We start from the raw sequence: 11333 nt of genomic DNA on the forward strand, positions 1-11333 counted from the left end.
ATAAAGTTGAACAAATAAAATTCACTTTCCTTCAGCGCAGAAAAGTTCTAATTTTTTTCCTCCGACCCGCCTCTACTTGCCACTCCCCGCTTCTCATTTCCATTCAGTTCTTATTGTTGTTGCTGTTGTTGGCCGGTGTTTTGTTTGGCTTTTGTTGGGCTTCAGTTGCAACCTAAATTTCATTTGAGGCACAAAACTTGTTTAGTTGGCAAACTTTGCGCGTCGTCAATAAGGCTTGGTGGCCAAAGCCGTGGATGAGCGAGGCGTTTATAGTGGATGGGTGCCGGTGGGCAGTAGGCGGTGGGTGGCGCCCTGGGTGAGCCCAGACATAGCCGCACGGCATGATATAATCTGGTACTGGGCTGCCGTATTTATTGTGCGCTGCCTAACAACTTCCTCCCCCGAAAACCCCAACCACCCGGGTTCAATCAGACACACGTAGGGACCAAGGGTCGTAGGGTGCATACGGATGGAGTCGAGGTCGTTGGCAGATTTTCCCGAAAAACATATCTCCAATTTGCAATGGAAAATGTCTGACCAGCTCAAAGATTATAAATTGAAGGTTTTTCCATGGCTACCCACTTGGTCTTAAGCTGAGAAGGGCAATGAATCAGAAGAGGTTGGAATAAATAAAGAAAAATATTTAATATTCAATACAATTTTTAAGGATTTAAATAAAATTAAATTAAAAAATATTTCAAGCTCTTCATGTATCTGATGTGGAGAAACCAAGTCCATGACCTTTCTCCTTAGTGTATTCCATGTTCTTCATCCATGGGCATATTTTTGGCCTCAAATGAATAGACCTATCGATTCGAGACACATTTTCTGTTTGTCCCCGTGCTGGTGTGTGTGTTTCAGGTGAGATGAGGTGAGGTTGTGGGTATTGATGGGGTTCTGGCTGTGGTCTGTAGGCAGTGACTGTGAGAGGGGCAAAATGCATAATTGGCGATTAGACGATTGGCCCTAATATGCCAAAGCGTTGCAGCACCAGCAGGAGAATCAGCTTTGGCTTTAGCCCCCCAGCTTCGGACGGAATTCGAATGGGCAGCTAATTGGGTCACGTCAGCCACTCCGAGCCCTGACCACATCCCCCGAGGCATTGGGGATTGTGTGGGGTTGAGGTACCTGTACCTACCTTACCTGTGCCGGGTTTAGCCTTGTGGGTAAAAAATAATGACAATGGTTTATGTTTTTCGTTCATATATAGATATATATAATGTTATATATATTTCCGTTTTGCTTTGTTGTTCATTCAGTTTCTTTCATGCATTCAATGCCCGCCTTTTGTCTGCGGGCCTCCTGCCTCCTGGCTCTCTCTCCTGCATCCACTCTTCAACTGTCGCCCTCTCAGCCTATCCTTAGCTTACTTTTTAGCCACGCCGCTCTCTGTTGATAAGTGTACACATCTATAGACTATATACTATACGTAGGTATATATTATACAATACATAATACATAGGTTCGACTTAAATGCTACGGTTTCTTCTTGCTCTTTTCGCTCTTTCGGCTCTTTTTTCTTTTTAGACTTTGGGCTGCACGTGTGAGTGTAAGAACGTGTGTCCTGTATCTGTGTCTGTGTGTGTATGTGAGAGTCCTTTGAAGACTTCTCCGCTCATTTAGATGCAAAGAAAAAAGTCTTTGGTTTACCTTAAAAATATTATTTTGTGTTTGCCTTTTTTTGTATTTCTTAAATTGTAATTCTTAGCACATACGGGCAATTAATATCTTGTGGATACGCTTTAAATCGTTACAAGGACATCTGGCATTCACCTGCATGCACATACATGTGCCGTATATGTCTGCGTACGTGTCTGTGCCTTGTGTTTGTGATGTGTGTGTGTTTGCGGATGTCTGTATGGGTTTGAGAGTGTTTTTTGAAAACAATTTACATATGCTTATTTACGTATGAATTTGATGAATATTTTTCTCGTTCTCGTATTCTTTACTTTGAATTTTCGTCGTTTGATGTTTGTTTTTTGTTTCTCGACTGCCAACAGATTTTATTTAGCCTAGTGTATTTAAGTTCAACTCCTCTCGAGTTCGATTTGCAACATTTTTGTTATTTTCTCTGTTTATTTTTATTTTTTTTGGAAATTCACAAAATTTATATATATTCTTTGCTAACACTGATTGGACAGCAGTAAATCATACTTTTGTGTAGGTATTTTTGTGGAATCGACGGATAATTGGTGCAAGTTGATTACAAAAACGTTCTAGCGAATTGGGTCAATATTTATTCTTTGGAATTTCAATTATTTACGAAGGTGGCTTGTTGTGGAAATTGCAAAAATATGAAAATGAAGCAAGTATCAACTACATATTTGAATTAGAAAAATGTTTAATTCGATTTAATTCTTTTACCAATAAAAAATGCATTTTTGAGATATTTAAAATGAGTACACTTGTCTACACTTTCATTAGATTTACTGCCATCCTTGGGAGCCTGTTTTGGGTTTGCTTTACTTCACAGCTTCTAACGTTACAGGGAAAATTTGAACAATAGTCGGATGAAAAACTGGGTTTCTTCTCTATTGATTATCTAATATTTACAATAACGATGATTCATATACCTTGCTGTTTTAACATACCTATGTGTATAATATATGCGAATTGTTTAGTTACAAATGTTGAGCTTCCATTTTCGGTTCTATATTCTGATTTATGGTTACAAGTTTTATGAGGAGAGAGGTTGGGGCTTATTGGTTTTGAGTTCTCTTCTATTCGAAGAACCTAAGTATTACACGCACACATACACGCACATACACAAATACATATATGCATACAAGTAAACATATATACCAATATATATATATTTTAAGTTTAAAGATTTATTAACATTTTTCAATGAGTTTTCCTTACATTTTTGGGTTATTTTTTACGTAATGCGGGGATTTGAGAGTTGCCATTGGTATTTGAAAAAAAGTTGACTGTACAATGCTTACTTAGGGCTTAGTTTACGATTTAGTTTAGTTTAGTTCTGGTTTAGTAGTCGAGTTACTTGCCTAGGAGAGTATACGTTAGTGGAGTGCAGTGATTTCGTTTTAGCCTTCTCCTTGCTCGGGAATTATTATCTTCATTCGCATTATCTTTTTGTTAGACACTATCACAAACGGTTCGCTTGCACCTAGGACCTCAGCGCTACGCTATCTACGAATTACACCTACGAAGAGAGGCTACGACTCGCCGCCATTTCTTCCTCCTACATGCCATTTCGATCTATAAATTATGCTTTGTGTTAAGTTTAGTCAGTTCTTGGTTTGGTTGCCTCCCCGCCCGGATCGCGGTGCTTACACGTCCGTACCGCATCCCTCCTGGTAGCCCTCGTCCGGCGAGTTCCGGCTGCTGCTGATGAGCGCCCGCTTCAGGGCCGTCACTGGCGGCAGGACGGGCACACCGCCCTTCTGCCACACGCGTATCGTCTTGGCGTTGACGGGCTGGCCGTTGGGCAGAATGGAGCAGGAACTGGAGGAGCTGGGGGGAGCTAGGGCTGGCGCCGGCGCCAGGGCACCAACCCCAGACGGAGTCGGTGAGGCGCGGGCGCTGCCGCTCTCGTGCAATCTGGGCAGCGTGCGACTGCTGAAGTGGGGACTGCTCCCGGTGGAGCTGCCCTCCTGCTTCTGGTGGTTCAGCGTAGAGGTCAGCTGCTGCTGGAGCTGCTGCAGGGGATGCATCTGCAGCTGGTGGTTGTGCTGGTGCTCAGCTCCGGGAACCAAAGGCAGACCATAGTCGTTGGGATAGCCCCCGCCCGCCGAGGAGCCGCCCGATAGATTGGTGGTGGCAGTTGATGCGGTCGAGGCGCCTCCTCCGCCGACCACACCCTGCTGAAGATGGGACCTGGGGAAGGTCTTGCTGAAGTAGTCCGTCGCCGTGGAACGTTCATGCAGGTCATAGAGCTGCGACGAGTCGATTATCGGCGTCTTGTCCGTATAACGCTTCATAAACAGATCGTCCGCCGAGGTGGCGCCCAAGGGGCCACCGTGCTCCCACAGGCCGGAGGGGTACAGGGAATCACAGCCGTTGGCGCGGCTGTACTCGCCACTCCCGCCCGCACCTACCCCAACAATCGGAGGTATCTTCAAGTCCGTGAACTCGTCACTCCCAAAGCGTTTTGTGTCGTTGATTAAATCCGGATTATTTCCGCCATTTCCGGGGGAGCCGGTGGGAGAAATAAAACAGGAGGCGGTCGACAGGATACTGCCGTTGTTGTCGTACCCCTGGGTGGAGTAAGGAAGATCTGTGAGCCGAGGCGGTTTCTGAACGGGGTTTGCAAGTCGCTGTTCCAGCCCTCCGTGAGACCCAGCTCCCCGGCTGCTGCTCTTCCGCTCAAGAGTTCCGGCTTGGACCGCTCCGGCGTCAATAATGTTGGCCACTGCTCCGTTAGCAATCACCACTCCGCCTATGCTGCCGTTCCCCGGCACCGGCTGCGCTTTGTTCGATATAGAGTTCTGATGGTTCACCGATGTAATCACTTCCATGTGGTTGGGTGTCTTGCTGTCGGCGTACGGCTGGCGCTTCACCCTCAAAAGCAGGCACATGGCCACCCCCAGGGCAAAGACAATGAGAGCCACCAGAGCCGCGCTCAAGCCCACAATCTGGCCGCTTCCCAGCGAGGCCATGCCAGCTGCCCGCATGCTCACGTGGAGCGTAAAGTTCGCCTCGGCCATGCCGGCCCGGTTCTCGGCCACGCAGTAGAACTCACTGGAGTCCGTCTCCTGGGCGTTGGTCAGCACCAGCTTGGACCGCTTCTCGAATCCGCCCTCAACCTGCTCGAACATGTGTATCCGCTGGTAGGCTGTGAAGGCGGAGTTGTTGGCCAGGAGTCGCCCGTTCCAGTACCAGTTGATGTTGGCCGCTGGAATGGCCCTTGCCCGGCAGGTGATGGATGCGTTCTCCCCCATGGCTGTCTCAACATAATGGGATATGGGCAGCATTTCCGGGCGACATGCAAACTCGTCCACATGGAGATCCGCAAAGGTTCGGTCGATGATCCGTTCGGGGCCTCCTGAGCAATTCGGTGGAACCGGATACGGAATGTTCCGCTGCATCAGCCACAACTTGGTGTCCCTCAGCCGGCAGTCGCACAGCCAGGGATTGTCGTGCAGCTCGATTCCGTGGAGGCGACTCAATGTCTCGATGGTCTTGGGCAGCAGTTCGCTCAGCTTGTTGCCGTTCAGTCGGAGCAGGGTGAGGCCCTGGAGGCCGCTGAAGGCCTGGGGGGAGATCGTCTGGATGTCGCAGTGGGAGAGATCCAACTTGTGCAGCGAGGGGGTGTTCGCGAAGGCCTGGGCATCTATTTTGTGGATGTGATTGGAGGCCAAGGTGAGTTCCCGCAGAGAGGAAATGGAGCCCAGGGCCAGGCTGGGCACCTTCACCAGCAGGTTGTGCGACAAGTCGAGCTCCACGAGATTGGTCAGGCCCTTGAACGTCTCCCCCTCGATCTCGCCGATCTTGCAGTTCCTCAGATACAGCTTCTGCAGGTTGAGAAGGTTGGCCCGGATGAACTGCTCATTGGAGAGGGTTTGCAGCTTGTTGCCGGACATGTCCAGCACCTGGGTGTTGGGGTCGATGTGCTCGGGGATCTGTATCAGGTGGCGATCGATGCACTCCACCGTCTGCTTGCCGCCCTTCCACTTGCAGGCGCACACCGTCTGGCAGGTGCTCAGCTGCTGGGCGGGCGGATCCAGGTCGGAGGTGTGGGCGGGGTTGAAGTGCTGATTGGGTGGGAGGTAGCCGTCCTCGGTCATGGGCTGGCTGTCTGCCACGGAGTACACCTCGTTCTGGGAAGTCGGCGACGAGCTCCGATAGCTCCCCGGACTGGACGAGGACGGGGAACTGCCTCCGCTCGCAAAGAGGTGCGGCTGGTTGTAGCGGCTGCCCTGGATGATCCCCGGAAGCAGGCTCAGGACCAGGATCGCCAAAGCTCTGATATGCATTTTCCTCGCTTTTTCTTTTGTAAGTCTCGTGGAGAAGTCTTCTAGGCTGAAGCCCGGAAATTATTTTATCTGAGATATGATGGATTTCATTCTTTGGTTTATCTTTTTTTAAGTTTTATTTTCACAAATATTTTAGATTAGATATGATGTCTTTGCTGATATGAAGTCTTCCAAGTGGCTTTATTTTATTGCTCCTTTTTTAAGGATATGTTAAGGTGGCTTATACTTTTATTCCCTTCATGCTTTGCCCTTTTGGGGCTTTACTTTTTAATTATGATATGGAAACTTCCTTATGGGTCAGGCGGAAAATTGATTAATTGACGCCTTGGCCTCACTTGTTGTTTGTGTATTTTCTGCGGCGATTTTCGCCAAGATTTTCATGTTTTTCCGTAATTAGCGCTCGACTGGGTCGGCTGGGGCTGGGGCTGGGGCTGGCTAGCTCGGCCAGACCCAATGTTATTTATATTTATTTATTTCGCACACACAAGCCCCCCACTTTCACTCTCACTGTGGCCCACTCCCGTGCGAATGATAATCGGTTTTATTTTTTCGGCCACCGAAATTCGTATTTCCCTTCTGCCGTTTTCTATTATTATTTCTGCTACGCAACCGCTTCCAGCTCACTTTCCTTTAGTTTGCTGCTATTATTATTTATTTTTTTGGGGTTTTTTTTTTGCAGGATTTCGTTAGCGTTTTTTGCCACGCAAGGCTTTAATTCGCATCGCGTTCATTGCTCGTCGTGTTTTTTTCGGCGCTTTCGGTTTCGTTTTCGTTTTCGCTACGAGCCTGCCCCACGCTCGGTCCAAATTGAAATTTTGGGCACACGAGCCAGTCGCGAGGGTCGCTAGCAGCTACTAGCTGGCTTTCCGCGAGGGCCGCTTCTGGCAATTAGGCATTGATTTCCACTTGCAGCTGCTGCTGGCGTGCAACTGTTTCCACTGCACCTTGCCCCAAGCGGGGAGCTTCAATCACTGGATCACTCGCACACACACAGGCACACGCACTCACAGCGATGGCGACGCAGCGGACTGACGCAACCGCTCGTTCGCGCTCAAAAATTGGAACTGAGCTCCACGCCAAGCTCCGTGGTCTCAAATCAAAGCCCCCAACTCGGCTCAACCCGAAGACGCTTCGGCTACTCATCGTAACGCGCTCATATTCAGCGAAGTGGAGAAAGCACTGATGGGACGGCCCCGAGTCCATGTTGCTCTAACCGATTCGCTGGCCAGCAACATGTTGGCAAGCAACATGTGGGCCAGGCGACAGGACAAGCCCGGTGACAAGGATTATATTGCACACGCCGTCGTTGTAAAGATTTCAAATTATCCTGGCGTTGTGTAAATAAAGTCTGATGCGTTATAAATAAACTGCGAGGTCGTTTCAGTGGGTGCCTGACAACATAAAAAGGATTATAAATGTGATGAGCTGGACAAAATACATCCTATTTGTTGAGTCCTTCAAATATTTATCTGGAATGCTTTTTAAGAAAACTAAACTGACTATTTTAGAAAGTAAGAAATAAAAATTACTCTATTAAAGTTTTTTTTTAATGGAGTGTTTATATTTAAAATGTTAGTCCTAAAGAAAATCAAGAACTCAGTATATCAAAGTATAACTGAATTAGTACAGATATCGTTTCTTCTAAATATTATATTAGAAAAAACTAAGCCACTTTCTTCGGACTTTTTTGTATACGACATGTCGTAGAAATAATTATGAAAATAAAAAAAATGTTTTTTATATTATATGTACCTCTACAATACTCCCTACTATACTTCCCTACTATATGAAATTCAAACCTCTTTTCTTCCACCCAAACACTTTCCATAAGGAAAGACAATTCAATTCAATTCTTTACAAATACGAGGTATAATTATCCCTATCCCTTCAAAGAGATCTTACATATTATTCGTACAAAAATATTATGAATATTTTTTTTTTTATTTTATCATTTATTAAAAGTAAATATACAAAAATTAATTAATTGTAGAAGGGTAGGACAGAAAAATAAAAAACCTGTTCATATGAACACTGAATTTTAAGTAGTTTTTGTAAATATTATTATTATGGTAATTTATTAATTGAGATATTCTTATGCTATTATAAAATAGCTTTCAGATTTTCCAGGTGAAGATAAATACCTATATACCATATATACTTTACACGTACTTACTATTTAAATGGTAAACAAAAATGTGTTTTATATTCTTAAGACAGACTTTATATAAAGTTCCCATTCATCTAGGTACTGTATCTACCTCCAGTCAATCAGCGATCAAGCTACTCGAGCATAAAACAGCGACGGAAACAAGCCCAAAAACAAAAAAAGGCTAAGAAACACAGAGAGGAGAAAAAGTTTTTTTCTGAAAAAACATCAAAAAAGTCAGAGAATTGCTTAGCTTGCAGCCGGCACAGACGAGTAAGTAGCAAATGAAAAAGATAGCTTGGCTTCGCTTCGGTTTGCTTGACTCTGCTTTGCTTTGCGGCGCAATTTCAGACTTGACCGAATGAGTCACATCCGCCAGATACAAGATACTTACGCTGGTACTCGCCAGCCAGCCAGCCAGCCAGCGGCAGAGCGCAACTAACTGAATGAATTCGCCGGGGCAAGTGAATGAATTCATTGCATCGTGTGCAGATATTTCACAATATGATGATTTTACGACCTGCCGGATAACATACACCAGTGGCAGAGCTATTCTGCAGATATGGATATTGTATCTGTAGCTCTCATTTAATGATGATGCCCGAGACTTGGGAACTGAAAACTGGGAACTGAAAACGGGAACGGCAACAAGAATGAGAATGGGTATGAGCTGAGCTCTAAACTAATTACCCCGAGGCCAGAAGTTGGGCTGTTGAAGATGAGGCAGAAATAGCGTATAAGTTACTTCACCTGCGGGCCAGGCCGGGGCAGGTACATGATACCTCTCGCTTCTTGTTTCTCGGCCAGACAGGAAACGCTCTCTGTGTTACCTGTTTCCTCCTTACCTCTTACCTTCCAACCTCCTCTTGGCCAGTCTTCATTGCATATGAATGAAATAGCATCGCCGGCTCTGGCGACTTGGAGAAGTGGCATCTCCCAGCACCGTCCAGATTTAGATTGCCTGAGAAGTTTTCGCAGCAAACTCGTTCACAGCCAGAGAAAGAGTGCTGCACTCGTAGTTGGCAGATGGAGATGGGCGGCCCATCTGCACAGGGCCCATGTTGCCATTGTTTTTTGTCCTCCTTTGGAGTGAGCAAAAAACGCGATTGCATATGCTTGTTACATTCAAAGATACACTTCGTGTGTTTGGCCAACGCAGAGCAGATGCTTTCCAGTTTCCCAGCCACCCACACTCAGGCACCCAGATAGACAGAAAACCCAACTCCGTAGACATTGATTAAGGTCAGTTATGATTGTGTATTGTTTTCTGGTATTTTTCTTTGCCTCAGTTGTTGCCCAAGCTTCAAAAAGTGAAATCTTCTCTTGCGTGCTTGAATTTTTCTTTTAGTTTCATATTTTTGGGCGGCCAAGCATGAGTATCTCGAGTTCACTCGATGCCTTCAGGGACCGAGAACTAAGCAGATTGGGTTGAAAGTTGGAGCTTTATTCGCTTGAATTATTAAGTGGAAAATATGTTTTGCATGTTTCTGGCTTTTATGGATGTCAAAGGTCTGGTCGTTGAATTAAGGTATAGTCTAGAGTTTATTTTTACATTTTTAATGGCAGTGGAGGACATACGAGTACTTAAATTGCTATTCTAGCTATTAAAATTAGTAATGAAATTGTAAATAAATAATGAAGCAGTTGGCTTGCATATTTTCCATTCATTACACGCTTGACCGTCTTTGATCATCTTTTGCAGAGCTTGGCAAAAGTAGAACTCGGCCACTATGCAAATATTTTCTGGGAGCAGCGGAAGTTGGGTAGCAAAAAGTGCTGATCGCAGCCAGGGGATCAGCCACTTGTGACTTGGCACCTTTTCGAAACGGATAAGTGTGGTTTGCAATAAATACTTCAGCGATTTCGACTCCCCCGACTGTTGGCCGTTGGCTGACTTTCATGTTTTGGGTTTCGCGTACGCGTAGCACTTTCTTCCACCACCTCTTGCACCTCCTACAGGTAAGCAACAATTAGCCGCAGTTAATTGGCCCAAAACGCTGCTTTCTGATTGCGGTTTTTCTATTTGCGTTACGCTTTCTGCTCTCGTCTGGGCCTCCAACAGACTCACCGCTAATCTTCGCGCTGTACAACTTCCGCCTTGTGTTCCGCCGGGAGAGGTACAGCGTAAAGTGCGCAATTATAAATCGCATCAGCAGTCAGAGGCCGCTGCTGCTGCACGAGCTCCAGTTGCCTCCCGTAGGAAAGTCGGCAAATAAACATTTCGTTCATAACTTCAAAAATCACCTGGCCCTGAGGGCTGGTGGGTGGGCTGTCAAGTCAAGGGGAGGGGCGTCAAGTTTCGAGTGACCTTTGTGCTTGTAATGCTGCGCCTAATTGCCCTTAATTTATTTAACTTCAAACTGTGCCAGACTCTGGTCGCAACTCCCCGCCCGCTATCCGTTTATCATTCCCAGAGTCAAGGGTTCGCTGCGTGTCCTTTTGGGTCACTTGGGACGTGGCCGGTCCTGGTTCTCCGATTCGAGCAAGTATCCTGGCGTCCGTTGTCCACTTGCCAGCCCCCCATTCCCGCCGGTATCATCGCCGAAACAAAGTGCTTTAAAGGTATTCGTAATTTGTCATGATTTCAGCAACGATTAATTCAAAAATCTCTGGAAAAAAGTTCAAATGTCTAAATGCGAGTATCATTAATAAATTTTCATTGTATCCAAATCACTAATTGCATTTTTATGGTGTTTAAAGTCGGGGTTAAGGTTTAAAATTATTTGAATGGTAAAATCAGTTGATTGGATTACTTGATTAAACGAAATAGTTATCCGATTTGTAAATGAAGCTTTAATTAAATCATAATTCATTTAGGAAGCTTCAGAAACTTGTTAATGATTATAGCAAAAAGCAGAGCACAACAGATAAATGCTAGAAAATTTTGAATTACTGCCACACAATTACTGCATCTACCAGAGTATTTAGTGTTCATCTAGTTATGTCTCTGCCTTCATTTCTCCGTCCGTTGACGTCGTCGTGCAACATGGCTCTCAACATTTCAACGCGTTCCCGGAGGGGCAATGGGGAAACCGGAGATATTGTGGGCGGCCACTGGCTTCCTCCCGACCATAGAGTGGGGGGGGGGTCACTAAACGCTCTAATTATTTTCGAACTGTTTGGATTTAAATGTCTCTCGGGCGTGTTGCACTTGCAAAAACAGAAACGGCGCTGAAATCACTTTATCTTCATTTTGGGGCATTAAGCCGCTTAGTGCGACGCTGTCCTTTTGCTATCTCTCTCCGTCCGTC

The 11333-nt window shown here is 45.8% G+C and overlaps 1 protein-coding gene across 1 annotated transcript; it reads right to left on the reverse strand.

Moving 5' to 3' along the window:
* Positions 1-1186: 1186 nt before the first annotated feature.
* On the reverse strand, positions 1187-7034 carry LOC6498459. Its single transcript, XM_001962834.4, has one exon. The coding sequence runs from the start codon at positions 5934-5936 to the stop codon at positions 3291-3293; it is 2646 nt and encodes an 881-aa protein (XP_001962870.1). The 5' UTR covers positions 5937-7034; the 3' UTR covers positions 1187-3290.
* Between the last annotated feature and the right edge of the window lie 4299 nt (positions 7035-11333).

This window comes from Drosophila ananassae, chromosome 3R, assembly GCF_017639315.1.
Source record: "Drosophila ananassae strain 14024-0371.13 chromosome 3R, ASM1763931v2, whole genome shotgun sequence".
Taxonomy (NCBI): domain Eukaryota; kingdom Metazoa; phylum Arthropoda; class Insecta; order Diptera; family Drosophilidae; genus Drosophila; species Drosophila ananassae.

What these genes read in the sequence shown, in the direction of transcription:
- LOC6498459 (XM_001962834.4), bottom strand. Translation starts at nt 5,936, where the DNA reads ATGCATATCAGAGCTTTGGCGATCCTGGTCCTGAGCCTGCTTCCGGGG.